This window comes from Rattus rattus, chromosome 8 (genome assembly GCF_011064425.1).
Source record: "Rattus rattus isolate New Zealand chromosome 8, Rrattus_CSIRO_v1, whole genome shotgun sequence".
NCBI classification, from domain to species: domain Eukaryota; kingdom Metazoa; phylum Chordata; class Mammalia; order Rodentia; family Muridae; genus Rattus; species Rattus rattus.
In genome coordinates this window covers 89,857,392-89,879,066 of record NC_046161.1, presented here as the reverse complement: position 1 = coordinate 89,879,066, position 21,675 = coordinate 89,857,392, and the positions used below count along the sequence as shown (strand labels likewise).

At 47.4% G+C, this 21,675-nt stretch overlaps 1 protein-coding gene across 1 annotated transcript; it reads right to left on the bottom strand.

Moving 5' to 3' along the window:
• Positions 1-433: 433 nt before the first annotated feature.
• Positions 434-20,685, bottom strand: Rbp2 (retinol binding protein 2). The gene is made up of 4 exons (XM_032910029.1): positions 20,546-20,685; positions 11,940-12,118; positions 2,104-2,205; positions 434-684 (listed from the first exon to the last, which is right to left on the bottom strand). The coding sequence occupies exons 1-4, from the start codon at positions 20,616-20,618 to the stop codon at positions 634-636; spliced, it is 405 nt and encodes a 134-aa protein (XP_032765920.1). The 5' UTR covers positions 20,619-20,685; the 3' UTR covers positions 434-633.
• Between the last annotated feature and the right edge of the window lie 990 nt (positions 20,686-21,675).

Sequence of the window (21,675 nt, the reverse complement as noted above, 5' to 3'; positions counted from 1 at the left end):
GCATAGCCTGTAGCATCCTGAGTGGATAGTGGTGAGAAGGCATGAATGGGCTGGTGTTTGGTAACCTGTAACGGGCTTCACAGCACGGGGCAAGGGGGCTGAGAACTAAGAGCTGCTGACAGTGTAGCCTGCTGGGACTCAGCTGGGGGTGGGTAGGGGCAGTTCTATTCAGTCTGCTCAGGACAGAGTGCAAATCAGAAGGCAGATGAGTTGTAATATAGACTGTTGGAGAAGGGAAGTGCATCTCTCCATAGGAATGTCTCCCAGGGGAGATGTTCATGAGTCAGCAGTGTTGTCTAGAAGACATTCCTAATACCACCAACAAACTTACCAGAGACTAAGAAACAAACGAGATGAGAACAAGAACGTAAGTGTGGCAGGCAGCAGCCATCTGTCTCTAGGTGAGATGGACAGCTAGGAATGACGGAAACCATTTCAAAGGCCGAGAGGACATTTTGTTTTTTCATTTAATAATAGGTTCTAAGGGGGGAGGGGGGAGGTTCCTTTAACACACCCTGTTTCAAACCCAGGCAGGTGATGCAAGGAGGGCTCTGTCAGGAACCAGGGACTCCCAATGCTGCTTTTCAGAATGGCAGAGAACTCTACACATGTTCCAGGCTTCCCCTGGGCCCATCACTTCTTTTTGAACACTTGTCGACACACCTGGTCACCGCAGGTCAGCTCCTGCAAATCAGAAAGTGTGTGAGTGCCCACCCAGACTTCTTATTGCCCAGCACCTGGCCCTCTTACTGTCTGTCAGGTGGGTGAGGCTAGAATGAAGAGGAGGACATTTAGCTGTTCTGGGCAAAGTGTCCCTCACAGACTCGATCGCCTGCCATGCCCTGCAGGGTAGCAGTAATTTGATTTTGACACTCAAATTGAGCCTGAACAACTCTAAAAATGAAAAATGCAGAGTAATGACCCTCTCGGGCTGGATCGCTCCCACTCTCGTGATTAAAGCAACACTGGCTAATTTATTCAAAGGAGGCGAAGTCAAGAGGAAGGAAAGGATAGCATGTCGATGTATTAGGGAGCGGTGGCCCAACACTAGGACGGAAGCTTCAGGAGGGCTCCCCCTGGTCTGCCTATGTGGTAGCTGATGGGGTCCCACTTTTCACCAAGGTGGAGAGAACTTCAGGTCTTATCTGTGTTTCACTGAACCCTGAAGGAGAAGGCTGAGTGAGCCTGAGGAAGGCCGCTTTGCCCATTCAGCCAACATTGACTCTGTTCTCAGCCACAAGTACTGTTGGGAATGGCCCTATAATTAGAAAAACAAATCCATCATCCAGGCCACAGCAGGTAGGGGAAGCTGCCAGTGGAAAACGCCGGGGATGAAATGCACATCATCAGCTGACAGGAGTAAAGATCTTGGGCAAGTTAGCTCAGATCTGAGGGGCATCTTGGTGACTTTCATGTTGACCTTAGAGCTGGGTACTTGCCTGACTCCACGAATGAATGAATGAATGAATGAATGAAGAATGAAGAGTGAGTGAATGTATGAGGATGTGTTTGCTGAATAAGCCACTCATTTAGCAAATGAGTAGCCGGATGTTTGAAAGAGTGAACCTTCTCTCACTAGTCCATTGTGGGGCCCATAAATTGCTGTGAAGATTGAAGAATGAAAAATAAAGCTGCCTGGGAAGTGATAGTTTATTGACGGATGTCAGCCATTGTCCCTTCTGTTCTATTCTAGTAACAAGTCAGCCTCACAGGAGTGGGATCAGGTCTGCCATGCCTTAGGGTGAGAGGCCAACGCCGCCCCCCATGCTGTCAGCCTCCCCCGACCCCCCGTAACTGACAGATTGCCTGGTCCTGTTCTCCTCCAGGCGGCTTAATTCCAGCGCTCACCTTTCTCCCTGGCTGCTCCTTAGCAGGCTCTCTTCATTTCTCCTTGGATCTTGCTTTCCTAACTCAGCATTTTAAACTTTCTTTTTAATTGCGCTATTCACAGAAACAGCCGTATAGATTTCTTCCTAGAGTCCCCTGAGCCAGATGGGAATGGCTTTCTGACTATATGACCAAATGCATTTGGCTGGAGCTCAGGGCCATTTTTCTTGTCAAACCGCCTGGCCAGGTGAGTGCTGTACAGACCCCAGGGCTTACCAGGTACAGCTTGTCTCCCTCGACCCACTGCTTCCAGCCACGATTCTCTTTCTCCCCTTTCTGCACGCACACCAGGGTGTTTCCTTCCCAGGTGACTAGGGTCTGCAAAGACAGATGTCAAGCAAATCAGACAGATGGTCTTGGGAGATCAGACGATCTGCAGCTCCAAGTCCTGAGAACTCTGCCAGGCTCCTCCCATCCCACGAGACAGAGTCCTGTCTCCATGATCCCACGGAACTTACAGTCTCCATTCCTCATGTGCCCTACATTCCAGCCAAGCCGGTTTCTCCTGCCTGGCTGTATTTGCTTTTAAGGAATTTGACTCAACTATTTTATGATATGGTAAAAATAGCACTTCGAGAGCTAGTGAAGGCAAGATGATGAATTCAACTATTAACAATGGGGAATTTCTGGAAGGGAAAATACCTCAAAGTCAACAGACAAATAACCAACAGGGAAAAAGAGCTGTAGCCTATCAGTAAAGACTCGATGTCCTTATATAGAAAGGGCCTCTGTAAATCAATAAAAAGATCATTAACCTAATAGTCCATGCCAACCAAGCATGTGAACCAAGGGCTTACAGGGGGAGCTCTTGTAGTCGATGGGTCTTAAACATAAGAAGAGATATTCTACTTCCCAAAGAGCAGCGGGGATGCTGATAGGACTGCTTCTCAGATCCAATTAGTCATACAGTCAAAGATCAAAGATTCAGTAACCGAGGGGAGGGCTGTGCACCCAGCTCAGGGGTGGTGAGAAGAGAAACCTTTTGTGAGGACTACTTTATATTACCTTTCAAAATACAGACTTGCACATAGTTTTGCTTGTGGCTTTGCTTTCATTACTCTTTTTAAATAATTTTTAATTTATTATTTGTAAAGTCCCTATTTCATATGCTCTTAGTTTTGACTCTCTCTCTCTCTCTCTCTCTGTTTGTGTGTGTGTGTGTGTGTGTGTGTGTGTGTGTGTGTGTGTGTTTTAAGACAGCGTCTCACACAGCCCTGGCTAGTCCTGAACTCACTGTGTCCTGAAAATGACCTTGAACTCCTGACCTTGCTGTCTCTGCCTCCCAGCTGCTGGGATTATCATCTCTGACGATGCTTAATGTGTTCTTTGACCTAAAATTTCTACCCTGGGAATTTTCCTGCAGGGCTTACACCTCAGGCCCTGTCCATTGTCTGTGAGAATAAATGTGGGGAGGTTCCCTACTTAGCTTGGGAGCTGCTCGTGTGATTCTAGGTAGGTCCTGCACCCTGAACCTGCTTGTCTGCAGGAAGCAGAACTCATGAATGCCACCCTTCATTCCAGCCCAACCAAGCTGGCCAATGGATGGAGAAGTCGCAGGCCTGCCAGTACCCAGGAGGCTGCAAGGCCCTGTGCACATACGACTCCCTAGACACCACTGTTTCCCTCTTAATGCCTCGGCATCTAGATCGGGCTCACTGCGCCTGCTGATATTTTTGTCACTCCACGCCGTGTCTGTGTCTTACTTCCTGTGAGCTTCCCACAGCTGGGTTGCTTTTCTTTTTTTCCTTGTGTGCACAAACCACCTGGCGCCTCTCTGGACAAAATTAGGCCAAGGACCTGACACTTGCTTCTTCTCTACGTCTACTGATGATAAAATGACTTGTAGGGCTTTTCTTTTCCTTCTCCTTGTACATTATGCAAACCTGTTTTCTACAGATTGTTAAACCTACCTATTCCTAAAATAATATTTGACCTTGACCATAATATATGATTTACGCACAGTGTTATTCCTCCCCATTCCTCCTCAACACATCACAGAACTGTTCATTACAGCAAAGGACTGGAAGCTTCATAAAGTCTGTCAGTGGGTGGCTGGTTAAATATGGTGTGATGCTTCCCTGCCGCACAGCCACAGGGAGAGTACAACCAGGGCCAGTTGTTTAAATGCTTGCAAACGCAAGACGCTGAGCAGTGTGCATAAGGCAAGGGGACCAGGTGAGGATGTGTATGTATTCTTTTGCTAAGTCCCTGTCGTTTGCAAGGAAGTAAAAGAAATCCAGAGCGGTTATTATCCCTGTGAAGTGACTGAGCTAGGCCACCATGGTGCAAAGAACATTCCACTGTTTACTGTTGAAAAAAAAAAACTGTAAATATCCATGCAGTCACCATCCCAAAATCTAATTTTAAAATCAAATATTCTGTGCTTGGGCTGGAGTCCTAGCTCAGTGGTTAAAAGCACTGCTGCTCTTCCAAAGGACCTGAGTTCAAATCCCAGCACCCACATGGCATCTTACAACTGTCTGCAACTCTTTCCAAGAGATCTGACACCCATACACAAGCATACATAGGGGCAAAGACAAAAATACCAATGTAAATAAAGTTAAAAAAAAATTCTGTGCTTTCTTTTAAAAAAATGTCTCTGTCTCTTTCTCTTTCAAGGGCATCTGAAACCTTCTATCTCTGAAGGACTTAGAGAAGTTCAAGCCATAGATCTCCTGGCTCCTCTGGGAGGAAGAAGTGCTTGCAAAATGCATCTGCTATTTCTCCTCATTGTCTTAGACCCCATTGCTTCCCTAGTAGATAGATAAGGACTCTTGTCTTCTTCTTAATCTTCTCTTCTCCTTCCTCCCATACTGCATTGTACTGGAAGGCCCAGGGCATGCTGACAGCATTGATACCTCCAATCACAGGCAGAGCTCAGGAACGGAGAGGCTGTTGGTGGCTGTGGCTATTGGTGGCTGCTATAACACTAAGCATAGTGGTTGGTAGTGACCCATGAGTCTGAGGTAGACAGTTTCTCTGAGGCAGAGTCTTGAGGGAAGCCCACCCACTCCTGCCTTAGAGGAGGGTCCCAGCAGGGGGCTCACATACCCTGCGGGGGGGCATGCAATGGACACTATCTGTTTATTTGTCTATCTTCTGTATGAGGCTGAGATCCCGGAGGACAGGAAGGGGGCTCCAACTCAGCATGGCACCTGTCTCACTGACACAGGCTTGGCAGGCAGTAGGAACTTAGCAAAATTCGCAGAGTACAGAAAGGAGGAAAATGCTAGTGCAAGGGGGCCCTGTCCTAATATTTCACTTTAATAACTCACACTGGACAGCAAGACCCAAAGTTATTCTGACCCAAAAGTAAATTGGTTATCAATGAATCACTGTAATGGTTACAAGATTGTGGGCTCACTCCTACATGAGACAGTGAGAAGCGGAACTACAAGAATGGTTAAAGGAACCAACTCCAAAGCTCACATTTCTTATTAATTTAATTGTGTTTCTCCTCCTCCCCTTCCCTCCTTCTCTTCTTCCCCTCTTCCCCCTCTTCCCTCTCCTCTTTTCCTCTTCCCTCCCCCTCCTCTCTCTTCCTCTCCCCTCCCCCTCCATTCCCTTCCCTTCCCTCCTCCTCCTTCCTCCTCCTCCTCCCCTCCTCCCTCTCCTCCTCCCCCTTCTTCCTTCCTCCTCTTCCTCCCCCCTCTCTCTCTCTTCCTCCCCCTCCTCCCCTCCTCCCCCCTAGCCTCCTTCCCTCCCTCCTCCTCCCCCTCCATTCCCTTCCTTCCTCTTCCTCTTCTTCCTCCTCCTCCCCTCCTCCCCCTCCCCTCCCCCTCCTTCTCACTGTATCAAGCATGCTGGCTTGGAACCAGCTGTGTCTTTGTCTTAGCTTTTCAGAGTGCTGGGGTTACAGTATTTGCCATCATGCCCAGCTTTTAGTTGCTCACCCCTCACCCCTGTGTCTGAAAAAGTTTTAAAAACAGACTCAAACTGTTTTTGAAAGATCCTGCAGCTAAGAAAGCTATAACTTTTGAGTGGGAAAATGGACAGGGTTTAGAAATGGAAAAATGGACAGGGGTTCTCAACTGCTTTGAACCAAAGTCAGCGTCTCAAAAAGGCTCTCCTGGGATACACAGGCTCAGCGTTCAAACAAGTCAAACACCTAGTAAAGACCACCCTATTTCTTTAAAAAATGTTTCTGAGATTATATCATTTCTCTCTTCTTTCCACCTTCCAAAACACTTCTCATGCACCCCTCTTCAAATTCATGGCCTCCTTTTCTTATAATTGTTGTTGTTGCTGCTGCTGCTGGTGTGTGTGTGTGTGTGTGTGTGTGTGTGTGTGTGTGTGTGTGTGTGTGGTGTGTAATATATGAATACAGCCTGCTCAGTCCCTTTTATGACAGGGCTGACCATTGGGTAACCAATGGGTGTCCTCTTCCTTGAGGAAGGCATTCCCCTGCTCCTTTTTGCCTGGACAAGCTTTTTTAACCAAAGTTGCCATGAGCTTCCAAAGGAGGAGCCGACCAAAGTCTCACCAGGTGCTATGATCCACAACAACCCTGTTTCTGTCACATGCACTTTGACAGTTTCAAATTAGACCCACTCAACAAGAGAACCGTAATACTGGAAGGTCAGCCACACAGGGATAGTGAAGTCATGAACCTTGGAAGAGAACTAATATCTTAATTCTTCAGAAGTAAAATCATTTGAAGTGTGTTAGATTGTTCAGTGTGTGTGTGCATGTGTGTGTGTGTGTGTGTGTGTGTGTGTGTGTGAGAGAGAGAGAGAGAGAGAGAGAGAGAGAGAGAGGGCCAAGTGCGCCTGGGAACATGATAAAAACACAAGGGACAAACATTAATAATATGCAACTCATTTTAAAAAATTATTATCATGTGTACGTGTTTACATGAATTTACATGTACCGAGCACATGCAGAGTCTGCAAGATGGTTTCTGTCCTCTCCTAGAGGAGTTAAAGTTTTGCTGAACCACCTCTCCTGTACCCACAACAAGTAACACTTAGTAAAGGGTGCAAAGTTATTTTTTGTTCTCTCACAACTTTTCTATGAATCTGAATCACTTCCCCTAAATTCTAGGCATGGAAGTGATCTATTGACCTGTGCAGACACTCCTATTGTAATGTTCCTAAGGCAGTTTTCCTCAACCGTCCATAGGAGGAGCCTCCAAAGTCTCTTGGTGCTATTTGCCCTGTTTCTGACTGTTTTCCCCACGCCCCACTGGTCACTTCAAGTCCAATCACCTTTGAAAGGTGTGTGTGTGTGTGTGTGTGTGTGTATTGCAAACTGTAAAATCATAAAATTCATTCTGCTGAAGTCCGCAATTCTGCAGTTTGGAAGGTGACACTTTAGCTTTCTTTGCCTATTCACAAGGTTGTGTGATCACCTTCATTAATGTATCTAGACCATTTCCTCGCCTTGTACCTACTAGCCTCAGTACTGCTTCTTCTGTCCTCCACCCCGTATGCACTTGTCTGTCATGAGTCTTCATATAATACACAGTCTTTTGCGTGTAGCTCTGACGCTTAGCATGTTTTCCAGGTTTATTCACACTGTGCTAGGAATCAGCACTTCATTCTTCCTGATGGTTATGTGATCTACGTTTCACTATGTGGATATCAATTATTTCTCTTTCGCTGATGTATGCACATACATGTTAGTATGTTTGCATGTGTGTGCCAGTACATGCGAGTGAACATGTGTGTGCACGTGGAAGTTAGAGATAAATGGTGGATGCCTTTCTCAATTGCTCTCTAGCGTACTTTTTGAGAAAGGGTCTCTCACGAGGCCTGGAGCTCACTGATTTGCCTGCACTGTCTGGGACAGCAAGCCTCGGAGATCCTTTGGTTTCTACCTCTCCAGTACTGGGATTACAGATGTGTGCTGGTGTGCCTGGCTTTCTACGTGGGTTCTTGGGATGCACACTCAAGTACCTATGCCGAGCATCTCTGAAGCCTTTCACTTACTTCTCTATGTCTTACATGGAAATATAAGTGTATTTTTAAGCTCTGAAGATTGAACCTGGAACATTGTGCTAAGCAAGTGGTACACCAGTGAGCCACACCTCCATCCTTGTTTTTGTGTTTTTTAATAAGGGGCTTTTAACTCTCTTAAAAACAAGTCGGGGTAAGAAGTGGGGAAAACATATGGTGATCAGAAGGGAAGAGGGGATCTCTGAGCCCTCAGAGTCAGCCTGATGTGTTTTTATAATCCTGCTCTGGGCTGGTGCAGAACTGGGTCCTTCGGGGCTCCTGCTGCAACCACACCTTCCTCTAGTGAATGTCAACTTCTCTTGAAGGTTCTGAGAATGATGAGAGTTGAGAAGTGGAGCCCTAGGGGACGAGAGTGTGCTGCACACAAAGCACATGAACCTGCAAATCTGTGCACAGGTGTGTGCACTCACTGTCTGTGTGGAGGGGTGGGGCTCATGCACTCCTTAAAGGGGCCTATCCCGTTACAGGCAGTAGATAGTCCGGAGGGCACCTGTTTTGAGTTGTAATTTTCACGGGACTAGACTTTTGCTCAGTCTCTAGTAAGTATATCTCATCCTACCAGTTGTGTGTGTGTGTGTGTGTGTGTGTGAGAGAGAGAGAGAGAGAGAGAGAGAGAAAGAGAGAGAGAGAGAGAGAGAGAGAGAGAGAGAGAGAGAGAGAGAGAGAGAGAGAGATTGCTATCCCTGGCTTTCTGTTGCAGGCAAATAGACAAGTCATGGGTAAAAGGATCTTTTCTCCCTGCAGTGATGCAAAGTGATGATCTTAGAGAGGAGGGAGGTGGAGGTCAGAGGTCGGGTGGGGGTGGGGTGGGGCTAGGTGTTGACAAGTACAATTTGTCAGAACCAGGGAAGGCCGGCAGGACGTGACTTGTTTCAGGAAGAGGAAATTCTCTCAACCCCTCAACCCCGTTGCTAAAGAACAAGTCAGAGAGGAGAGGCTTAGCGTTCAAGAAGCCTTGCCTCACACTGCAAGGAGCAGGGAAACAAATCAAGAACTGATTAGCCTGGAGCCGTGGAGAGATGCAAACCTTCAGAGGTGGATTTTCCCATTAGTTCTGGATCTGATGAGTTGGCTTTCTGGCCACAGTTCAGAAAAGACGTGTGGACCTACAGCCCCACAGCGAGGCCCACAGCAAGGGTCCTAACATGGGCCTTCTTGGGGCTTTTTACTTCAGGAAGGCTCTGGTGGACAATCTCCAAAATACTTTTTGCTCCATCCCTTTTTTTCAACTTTATTATTATTATTATTATTATTATTATTATTATTATTATTAAACAAAAGCATTGAATCTAATTTTGACTGACTGAAAGATGTGCCCTTCTCTGCACAGAATAACAGTGTTTCCTCCTGAGGCAGGTAAGAGGGACTGGCTACTCCTTGGAGCATGGGAAAGGTGTTAAGCAGTACTAGAATACATTTAAATCACTACTAATTAATGATTAATTTTTGTGTTAAGTGTGTGTGTATGTGTATGTGTATGTGTGTGAAAGAGAGAGACAGACAGACAGACAGACAGACAGACAGAGACAGAGAGAATAAGTAAAGATGTTGGAGGACTGGTTAATTTGATTCCCAAATTAGCACTTGTTGGAATCTCCCTTGCTGCTGTCCTCACTCCTTCAGACAGAAGGTCTGTCCATCCAACAGCCAGCTGGGCTGCCCTTATGACAGCACCAGCCATCTCGAACATTCCACCAATGCCTTGGGAAGGGTCCTGATTTGAACACTCCATGAATGTCTTGATGGTAACACCTAACTGCTCTGGTTCCCAAAGGCTTGTCTTTAACCAAGCTTGTTGGAAACAGTTGGTACCAGACCTTGTGCTATCCCAGGCTTTGGTGAAGTCTCAGGGAACCTGCAAAGTTCCCATCTCCCCTGGTATCCTAGCAGAGTGACTGGAGCTAAAGTGTCAAGACTGTGATTGGTCATGGTACCCCTTTCTCTGGCTCTCTAAGCAGGCGCATTGGAGAGCTGAAGTGTAAGGAAGATTAACAAACAAACAAACAAACAAACAAACAAACAAAACTGGATAGAGCCACATGTTAGAAACTCTCACCCTGGACACCAGATTTTCAGAGTCTATCAAGTCTTTAGAGACAAGGATCTCAAAGTCTTGGGCTAAAGGCTCTAACTTTGGTCAGTGTTAAGGGTTAAGAAATCCGGACTTCTAACCTACAGGGCAGCTCTAACACCTATTGGCTAAGAGTCCCCATTCCTCAGACCGGTACAGGGTCAATGACGTTAGAGGGAAACACTTACTGCTGGTCTTACCTGCCTACAGCTGCCATTCGCTATAGCCAAACACTAAGGGAAGTAAAATCAGCCAGAGAAGGGCACTTGAAGAGCCTCTCCACTCTCAATGGTCTCTGTCTTGGTAAAGAGAAAAGACTCCCGCTAGCCAATTGCTAATACTTCCAGCCCAGGAAAGGAACCAAAACTGAGTCCCTCCCTTTGGGAGAGATCTGAGACTTGGGAAGAGCTCCTGGAAGAACAAGACAGTGGCTTCCCCTGGGAAGAGGCGGCTGTGGTGAATGGCCAGAGAAGGGTGGCAGATCCCGTTTCACTCACTGTGTCATCCCAAGGGGCTCGGCCTTTGCTGGAGATGAGGGCTCATTTGCCAGAGATGGTGTATTGAGCTCCATTCTTTTCTGTTTAGGAGCCTGGTAACCAAGTTGGCACAGAGGACGCTGTGAATGTCCAGCCGTGTATAAACTACATAGGCATGAGCAGTGTAGCCAATGGCTGCCCTTCCAGGTTTTCTGTATAAGCCCCAGAGCTATAATGCCAAGGCTGAGGAAGGAGAGCATTAAATAGGACTGAGATGAAATCTCCCTACTTCCTGTTTGGAGGGTCTTGACTAGGTATAGCTTGATTTGGACAACCAAAGACTGGAACAGGGAGTGTGAGGAGCAGGCCGCTGGGCAGTGATTCACACAGCAGCACAGAGGAGCTACTGCTGCCTCTATGTCTCTTACCCCACATTTGCTTGATGCTTGGCAGCTTCCGTTTTATCTGGGTAAAGGCCTACTACCTTCTTAGACTCAAGGCTTAGAGATAACCCTTCACCTTCTGGTGAGAGTTGGTTTTTGTGTGTGTGCTTTCAGGGTTGACCAGTGAAAATACAGTAGCCCCCTCGCATCAATGATGTCGAGTTCCAAGAGCCTCAGTGTAATCTCGGGTAGAATCGAACCCTATATATTCCATGGAGCTAACATGGCGACCGAGTGACTGGTGGGCGGGTGATGTACATGGGGTGGAGAGGCTGGAGAAAGAAATGACTAACATTGTGGGCAGGATGGAGCAGGCAAGGGAGACTGCATCATGCAGTTTAACTCTCAGGGGTTGTTGATTTCTGGACTTTTCCACTTTCTGCTTTTGGACTGCATGGGTAATGGGACCTATGGGAAGTGAGAGCTTGGCTAAGGGGGTTACTGCATTTCCAGTGCTGGACGCTGGCCTGTGCCTCCTGCAGGGTTTTCTAGATGATGGCCTGGGAGTTAGGACAGAAGCCACAACAAGGCACAGAGACTGGATTACAGACTTTCCTGGGTCTACAGAGTTTTATCCTTATTTCTTCTGCACCATGATTTTCTAAAAGGAGATTTGGCCAACTGGATCCTCTGAAAGTTGAGTGTTACATGTCAGAACACCTGAATTCTCCGGAACGCCTTTAAAAAGCCAAACGAAACAAAACAAAACAAAAAAACCACAAACCAAACAACCAAGCAGGTACCAGGAGGCCTGAACCTTTCTTGGGCAGAGCTGGCTGAGCATGGGTGCCTCTTTATACCCGGGTAATCTGCTTGGGTGAGCTCTGTAGTTATTCATTTCCAGGACATCCTGTCTTGCCCTCTTTCAGCTGCTCACTCAGCCATGTAATCTTAATGTCTCACATGATCTGAGGCCTCTCCTGCCTCCCTTCCCTGCCTCTCCTTACTCCGCCCTTCATTAATTACTCATTACCAACCTCACTAAGTCCATTCTGGTCCTGCTTACCTGAGCCCTACCTGAGCCTTCCTGGGCTTGTTGCACATGTGAAGCTAGAAATCCAGCCTCCGCAGGAACAGGCAGTGAAACCTGCCCACCCACACGTACCTTGACGTTCCGGCCGTCCAGACCCTTTGTGTGTTCGTCAAACTCCACCCCGACGGTGAAATCCAGGTCATAGTTGCGGAACGTGCTGTTGGTTTTCGTCTTGAAGTTATCGCCGTCTTGAACGATGATCTTTGTCTGAGTCAGACGCACCGCGATCTTGCGGGTGGCAAAATCAATATCTGTTGGCAGAGGGAGCAGGGAAGGTTATGATGTGTGCAGCCAAACTCATTCATTTCTTTAACAAGGCAAAGCGCTCAGGACTGGATACGCAGACTGAGGACCGCCACATTTCTTTACATACATACACAGAAGCAAGAGTTAGTTGTCTTACACAGGGCTCTATCATGGGTTTGATTATTCTACCCCTCCCCCTGCCTGCTAGTTTTGCTCTATGTGTCCCTCACCAGAACCAGCCTTAGGTCTATGCTCATGGTAGATGCTCAGAGAATACGGATTTGTTAATGGAGGAGTGTGGTCTGGGACAGTGGTCACTAAAGCCAGGACCCTGGACCACCACCAGCAGCAACAGCAGCAGCAGTCAGTAGCAGTAGTCATGGAACAAGAAATCCCATTAGAAGTGTAAATCTTTCCCACTCACTTTGTGCACACCACAGTTTAGAAAGACTGGCACAAAAGAGTGAGGACAAGGGGCGGGTCAGTCCCAATTTCCCAGCTATGTGACCTTACAAAAGCTTTTTTCCCTTTTGGAGCCTCAGTTTTCTCCTGAGAAAATAAATGAGGATGGAAAAGCTCGTTTCGTACCGAGGAGTCCGTGAGCTTGATGGGAAAGGCTGTACAAGGTACCCAAGTGCTTGCATGTATTCATTGCACACGGTCCTCCTTTGTTGTCCTTGTCTGTTTAGGTGACCCAGGGACTAGAGCAGCTTAACCCAGAGCAAATGTTTCAGAGTGTATTTATATAGCCCTACCGTACCAGATCCTATAGGTACGAGATCCTATAGCTGTAGCTGCCATGGGGTCCTTTATCCTGCCTGGTGGGACATTTTCCTGGTCGGGCCACCTTCCTCTCTCTAGTTCGCTTGGTCAGTGGCTTTTGCTCAAGCCCTCCACGCTGAAGCCCCGGTTGTGCTCACAGAGCTCCAGCAGTCATCATTAGGATGTAAGAAAAGGATGCTGTTACTCAAATGAAAGAAAGAAAGGGGACTGCCCCAGGCAAACTACTACAGAAGAATGGAAATTGTGGGGAAATTGTGGAGACCAAACTCTTCTTTAGCGAGCAAATCTACATTCACTCTGTGGAAGTAGAAATCACAGCCCAGAGGATTTAAATGGTGGGACTCAGCCTCACCCGGCTTCACAGTGTCCCTATAAATGTAGCCCGTTCGTCATTCATGGCTAAGGCTCCCCAGGAAAAATTACTGCTTGTCCTGGGCTGCCTAGAAGAGTGGATCGCAGCAAAAAAAAAAAAAAAAAAAAAAAAAAAAAAAAAATTGTTGCTTGTCCCGAGTTGCCTAGAAAAGGGGATGGGGGTGGAATCGGCCAGTTGCTGAGGGAACGGGTGTGTCCTGGAAACGGCAGCAGAGTCAATCTTCCTGACAAGGGCTGGGAGAGTGCTATTAGGGCCCCTATGCAAATGGAGACAAGCACAGCTTCGCCTCCAGATTGAAAAATGACTTGGCCTCTTGGCCACCCTTTAGCGTTTGCACAAGCCAGTTAATCATGTCACCTCTGCTCCACCCTGGGGAAGGCAGTCAAATAGTCTGCTGGTGGATTTCTTGTTAGATATTTCTAATCCAAAGGGTTTAAACGTAGCTATAGAACATAAATGTGCACACACACACACACACACACACACACACACACACACACACAAGTACTTTCTCTTTGGACTCAGCAGAGGAAACTGGTTTCGGATATGGTATTTTAACACTAGGGTTATCAAGTTTATTTTATCTGTTTTTCTGTATTAAAGGTACCCCTGAGCCTGACTTATAGCCAAGTGAAGTGAATTTCTACCTCAGAAGGAAGGGTCCAGAGACAAGCTATTTCTGAGCAATACACACGGCTTATGCCTGCTGCTGCGGAAGAACCAATCAACAACAGCAAAGCGACTTTATTAAGCATACTTTTCATAACTGCCTTTTGAACAATGCGGGCCATAAAGCTGAAATACGAGCGGGCCACCCAACATTAAAACGCCTGGTAATGTGCTTGCGAAGAAAGCTAAAGTTGCAAGCTAAAAGGGCAGGTGCACTTTGTAAATTAAAGAGCAGAGATGCCCAAGAATCCATCACGGGAAATCCGAGAGCTGCTCAAAGTGCAGCCTCAATGGGCTTTGAACCTGGACTCCTTAATTCTCAAATCATCGGCACTTCCAGGCAATAAGGGGAAGTCGGGTGGAAGAACAATTTTCTCTTTTTTCCATACCATTTTCTCCTCCAGAGGACACGTTCAGAGTTCAGAAGGGAATTAGACTGGCCCCTGCCTGTCTCTTCCTTCACTCTTCCCTGGGTATTGCGGGCAGGCTGGTGACTCTGGGCTTGCACTCTGCACCCTTAGTCCAATGTTCTCCAATGAGATAGAGGTCAGGGATACAAGTGTCCATCCAGCATGTGAAAGTGAGACCAGAGGAGGGGAAGCATGCATCATTGTCCCCTGGCTTTTCTGCCTCAGTACTTTTCCATCTCAAAGGCCAACCGGGTGTCATGTAGGGCAATTAAGACTCTGGTGATTGGAATGATGTCATTGGCTTGTCATTGGCAGAAATCCAGAGCTGTGCACAATCACCTCGTTCTTAGGCCATCAGACAGTGACGGAGTGTCAGTCAGGGACCCTGAGTGACCCTCTTACAGTGCTTCTGAAGATGCTGTCTCTCTACTTTGGATATTCCCATCATCCCAACCAGCTCTGCTCAGAATGAAGTCCCCTCCCACCTGGCACCCTGCCCTGTTCAGGACAATAAGAAAGGGCTAATGTGTTGTTAGAAGAGACATGTTGGGTTGCTGTCTGTGCCCTGCCATCTCCTAGTCACATGTGTCCTTAGGAAATTCCCCTACTACTCTGGGATTCCAATTCTTCATTTTACCAAGTAGATAATGTCCCTTCTATCCTCAGGCCCAGCTCCAGGCTCCAGGTCTTACGTGTCCATATCTATGAAAAGCTCGGATGTGTAGTGAGTATATGAAGCCAAAATAGGAATAACAGAATTCTTGGTCTAACCTCTGCCTATCTCTCCACCCTCAGCCTCTTCTCTAATCTTCCAGCTGTCTGCATACTGCCATACCCCAGCCTTCCTGTCGTGTACCTTCTTGGACACACACAAACCTTTTGCACTTACCGTCCCTGGCTTCAGGGACACAGCTGAGCTTCAAGCTCTGACCTTAAGCACTGTCAACTCTTTAAAAAGTCGTCTTCCTTGACCTTCGTCCCACTTCACACACTGTTCTTTTCTGTTTTCTTTAAAACATGTGCATCACCTAAAGTCATCTCACACGGTGTCGGTGTTCTCTCTCAGTACCCCTGTCTTCCTCCCACCAGCCAGGAGATGGATTCCACCAGGGTAGGGGACCATCCTCTTAGTAACCATTCCATCCCCAGTGACCGGAAGAGTTCCCGATGTGTTGTAGGTACTCAATATATTACTGTTGACACCTGAGTTAGTTAAGATGAAATAAAGAATATAAGACTCTAGCAAGGTGCCCACGATTACCAGTGACAGGCCACTGGGAGCTTTTGGGTTTGTTACCCGGCACCTCAAAAAAACAACAGAGCAAGAAGAAAAACCAAATGCAAAACAAAAGCTAGAGCAGGATTTTGCACATTGCAGATGTTCAGGAAACATTTTTTGACTGAGAGCATTCAGCAGGGTCTGACTTCTGTCTCTAGGGATACCCCTTTCCCAGAGCTGAGCTTACTAGAAACCTAACAGGCTGGTTTTTTTTTTTTTTTAAACTGTGTATATTGCTTTAAATGAACAACAACAACAGCAACAACAACAGCAAAGGTGTCCTTTTACATCTTTTTACCATCTTATAGGAACTAAGATAAGATTTTCTTTCCCAAACAGGGGCAATGTATAGTATAAAAGATCATCAAAATCCGACCCTGTCCAGATAATTTTAGGATGCACCCTGTCACCATCTCTAGCGACGATGTTACAAGACGATTGTCTGTTTTCAGGACTGCTTCCTCCCAGTCTCTGCTACCCAGTCTCCATGTCGAGTCTCTCTCACTGCTCTGGTATCCCCATGCCCACCCTTCTTGGCCATTTTTCCCATCTTCCATGGCCATTCCACCACCCTTCCGATTCCGTGTCATTGGAGTCAGTGAGTGGCTGCCCGAGTTAGTGCGGTGGCCTCGCATCCTCCTGCCCTGGAGGCAGTCCTCTGTCCTTGGAGGATGAAGTTCACTCGTGGTACACTGTGCTAAACGTCCTCCTGTACCCTAGGTTCCCTTCTCTCCTTCCCCTTCAGCTCTGGTATCCCATGACTGTGAATCTGCACGTGACCATGGCCAGGCCCAGCCCCATCTCTGCTTGGATTCCTTCACTTCTGCCACCATCCTGTCCTGAAGAACTTGGGACGTCTTCACTGCCCCCTTCTACTGGGACTTTCTTGGCTCTGCTTTCCACTTAGTAGCTGTGGACATTTATTGGCCAGGGTCTAAGATTATCTGGTGTCCCATCTATGACAGATTGAATATTTTTAAAATAGTGGCGTCTGATCCTGTCTGTCTTACACTGTGGCTTCAACATTCTTCTCTCAGAGGACTGGGGTCTCTGGTGCTTCCCCATGAATGGAGAAAGGGAAGGTAACGCTTGGGCCAACAGAATACACTGAAAGAAACACCTAGTGGTCTCTGACAATGGGTCACAAAGGCCATGCCCCTCTGCCTCCCCTCTCTGGACATAGCCACATGCTGTAAAAATCCCCATACCATATAAAGAGACCAACCATATAGATGTCCTCAGCCAAAGCTAAGTGAGGTCTCAGCCACCAGCCAGCATTCCCTAGCTGGAGTGGAAATGGCTTCAAGAAGCCTCCAGCCTCACTCGCTATCCCCTTGTGCTGGATGAGAGCTCTTAAGCAAGGACCACAAGAGAGATCTACTCAACCCTAGACCAATGAGACATAGCTAAAGATGACTGTACTTAGATGACTATATGTACTTCGAATCACTTTTTCTTTTACAAAGTAACAACATTTGGATGAGACAATCTTGGTGGTCTGCACCTGCCCGACCTCCTCAAGAGCAGAGCAGCACAGGTCCTACCACAGACGGTGTATTCCCTGCTTCTATAAGCAGCTGCCGATGCCTCAGTGTGGCGGGTAGGTAAGCCTCTACCTTGGGCAGAGTTGATGGACTCTGCTCAGAATCCTCTTTTTATAGCTCTACCTGGCTCTTCTTTGGAACTGAAGAGATCTCTTCTACTCCTTGTTTTCTGGTCCAAAGGAGGACCTTAGGGCATGAGAGAGTCTTTGAGTGATAAGGTTTTCAAGCTGCTTTCTTCGGGGTCGGAGAGAATCTAGCAAAGCCTTGGAGTGCCCAAGGCAGGAGAGGAGTCACCACTGAATCATTCTGGACACTCACCCCTGAGCTCTTAATGACTTTGATAATTTGAGGTAAACTCAAAGGTTGCTGTGACATGTCATTCTGCTGAGACTAGTACCTGAGTCAAATGTGGAGGAGAGTGTTATCGAGTGAGCCACTGGGCTATTAACAAAGCCAGGGTGCCGCTAGGAGCAGCCTCTCAACAGTGTCCCTTCCTAGGGCACAAAGAACCAGGCCCCCCAGAGAAAGCCAATTTCCTTATTGATGGACAAAGTCCTGGAAAGCGGTGGTTCCTAGGCAGAGAACAATGTCACACCTGATAGTATTTACACATCTGGGGATTTGCAAAGATCTCTGCAATGCTCATCCCAAATGCCAAGTGCACAAAAGGGCACCGAAGACAAGCCTCATTGATTTCCCAGACTTGGGAAAGCAATCTTGCCTTTCGGTTGGGTGTGGCAGAAATTAAACAGATCAGTGGAACTGCTCCTGGCAGGTTAGACTGGCGGGGGCAGCCACTCCTCATCTGCTTTTGGCTGAGTCTATTGAAGACAGCGATCACTGCCAGCCCTGCCCCACCCATGGGTAGCTGAAGGAAATCAGGTGTCTTGCCTCAGTGCAGGGAAAGTGAGTCTGCATAAGGTATTTATGTGCACGGTGTTGTGCTGCCATCAAAGCAGGGCAAGTCCTTAGGACCCTTGAGATAGAGCATCTGGGCAAAGCAGTCACAAAGACACCCACATTCTGTGTTTAGCTAGAGCTAGCCCATGTGGTAGCTCAGACCACAAAGTGCCAGATGCCCGTCTACAAAGTGGGGACCTGCTATGAAGTCTTCAATCAGTCTGCTCATTAGAGTGAGATAGGTCTAACCTGACGTTAGATTGCACATTATGACTAAAGCCCCAAGAGACGGCAAGCAACGGAGGCTAAGGATTAGGAACATCAACCCAGAAGTATCTAAATGTCCCAGCCAGTCACAACCTGTAAGTCCCTTATGCCTATTGAGGTGCAAGCTTGTGTAAAAGGGGAAGCCAGAGATAGAGAGAGATCAAAGTGTAGCCTCAGTGGAGGATGGGAGTGTTTGCCTTCCACCTTCAGACTGAGGCGTTGGACTTTAGGAGTCTATCCAAGGGGCCAGGTACTAAAGCAGAACTATCTCTAAAGTCAACTAGGAATTTTTTTTATGAAGTATTATCATTGTATGGATGTACATGGGTGGTGTGGGGGGGAGGTTTGGTGGCATGCACATGCTATGGCATGCATGTGGAAGTCGGGTGACAGCTTTTGAGTTGGTGTTTTTCTTTTCATTATGGGTTTCAGGGGTTAAAGTCAGGTCCCGGGGCTCGTGTGCCAAGAGATTTTTACTCGCTGGACCATCTTGCTGGCCCTGGAATTGATATCATTTAAGCAAACAGCAAAAGGCATAATAATCTATATATGCCCAATAATAATTTCTGATAATCATCTCTGTTCCTGGCTTGTCTAGCACACTTATGAAACCACAGTGCTTCCAGATAGCTTATGTGGTAAGAGTTTTAGTTGTTCAAACTCACAGACGTACCCAGAACCAGTAGCGAAACCACAATACAGGTGTCGCTGTCCCTATTTGGCAGATGGGGAAAGCGTGACCCTGAAATGTCAAGAGCCTTATCCCATGTCACAGAGGACGTCTTGGGCATGGCACGGGCTGTAATTACTCTGGGCTTGCTCACCTCGTCTATACGATAATGTTTAAAATTATGCTTGTGAACTATGCCCTAATTGATTACGTCTATAAGCCCAGAACCCCATTTCCATTAGCCACTCATGCCGCTAAACAGGAGTGCAACAGGAATATTTCCTTTTTGCCTAGGTCCTGTTACACTCCATTCCAAATCGATTAGGTAGCTTAACCCTACTAGACAGAGCCCTAAAAAGAGGATTTTGGCCTGTCTTTCTTTCTTTTTAAAAAGCTTTGTTTTTTTTTTTTTTAGGTTTTTTTTTTTTTTTTAAAGACAAAGTCTCTGTACATTTTTCTGGCTGTCTTGGAACTTACTATGTAGACCAGGCTGGCCTCAAACTCAGACATCTCCCTGCCTCTGCCTCCCATGTACTGGGATTAAAGGTGCGAGCCACCATAGCCCAGCCTTGCCTGTCTTTCTTTAGTTGCAGAGGAAGGCCACGCAAGCCCGTTTTTAGAGACAAGTGTCACCATTAGATCCAAATCACTGGGCCTCTGCAGCCATATGCAGTCATTTCTCTCATACTTGTATGGCTCCCCGACATGCAGGGGTGTAACTCTGTATGTGAGGAATTTCAAGGTAGAAAGGGAGACCAGGGTGCTGTTGGTGGCAGGAGTTCAGTAGCTAAGCTCCTTGCCCAGTGCCTGGTGGTTGCCATTATTTGGAGGTTCCCCTGTGTCGACTCACTCTATCTTCTTCCAAGTACAGCCTAGAGGTGGCCAGGGCTACATGTTTCTGCCAACACCAGGAGAGACCTACAGATCTGCCCTGTCACTGACTTGGGACACAAACAGATTAGTAGCCCTTGGCCTGGAGCCCAGTGTGGAACGTGGGTAGGCCGTGGGTGAGTTAAGTCCTGTGACAAAAGACCCTCTCAGCCTCTGAGAGCCCGAATGTCTCTAGGTAGAGAATTGGATGGCTAGTCCTTCAGTGTTTCCTGTGTCAAGGCTGAGGAAAACTCAAGCAGGAGTCATTGGTAGTGATGTCTGACTCAACTGGTTATCTGAGATGGTGATGGCGAGGCAGGAGAGCGACTCTGTTGTCCTCTCGGGGTACACTATATCAGTCCTGGTGTGTGTGAATGTGCATGTACTGTGTGTGAACACATGTGCACATGCGTATGCATCATCTGTTCAGTGTGTGTTTTCTGTCAGGCACGCACTGTGCAAAAGACATTCTAACCTCATCACACTTATTATTTCTGGGTAGGAAAATGACCTCAGAGAGTTCCCAGGACTTAGCTGACTTTGCACTGTAGAACCCTGGAGGGAAGGTTTGCATACAGCTCTGGTAAGCCCCACACTAGCACCTCCTCGAGGACCAGTCTGCTGTCCTCTTCATGTCCCTTGTCTCCCGATCCCCTTCACCTCTTACCTAGGGCCTTCATGTAGCCTTCAAAGTTCTCATTACTCTCCATTTCCCAGGTTCCATTCTGGTCCTTCGTCATGATAGCGGCCTCGGGTTTGATGCGGACGTTTGGTGACCGTGAAGGAACAAGCTGCGGGGAGACTGTGTTAAACGTTACTGCTTTTATAGCTTAGTGGACCAGGTGTATAAAGATAACAGAGTCAAAGGTCAGAAGCCCAACTCAAAGGAATTGCCCTTGCCTTTGCAAAGTTCAACAGGTCTGTAGGCAGTCCAGGCACAAAGTCCTGCTGTTGCCAGGTACGTGTGTCCCAGTGAGCTCCACGACACAGTGCCTCGGAGCAGCTCAGTTTAGGCTGACTGGACTCCCACAGAGACCCTGGCCCCACACAGAACATTCTACACAGTTCCAAAGGAAAACAAACACTCAGTATTTGCCCCACACATTCTGCAGGGCTGCAGAACCAGGCCTGCCCACCACATAACCAGCACTGGCTTGGCTAATGGAGCCAACGATGGATCTCACATCTGTGGAGCTGTCTTCTCTGCTGAGCCACACTTCAAGTTCATTTTGTCTCAGATCACAAAAGCTCTATGGGTTATATTTAACAGACTCCCCTCCACACACACACACACACACACACACACACACACACACACACACACACACACACACACAACTCTACAGGTCAGCAAGGCTCAGGGAAGTTAAACGATAAGCCCAATGGTGACTTGTAAAAGACAGAGACAGGAAAACGAAGTGTGACCTGTGACCTGTGACCTGTGACAGCAGAGTGGGACACAAAGGACCTTTGGGGATTCATTGTTTGCCCTCCACATTCAGATTTGAGCATTTAAAAACAGTCCCCTGGCCCCCAAACACCACAGGTCTTGCATGCAAGAATATAAGGAAAGTTGGCCTGGTTGCAGGGGAGGGGCTGGAGACAAGAAGGGCGGTTAATTGTGGTGAGCTGGAAGCCTGCGTGTAATGGGCATGGGGGGAAGGAGGTGTGGGTGCTGATGTAAGACAAGAGGGGGAAATGTACAGGAAACCCAAGCTCTTGAGGGGCCAGTGCTTCAGTGAAGTTGCACATGAGTCAAAATACGACGAGACGAGAAAGCCTGTGTCTTCAGCTCAG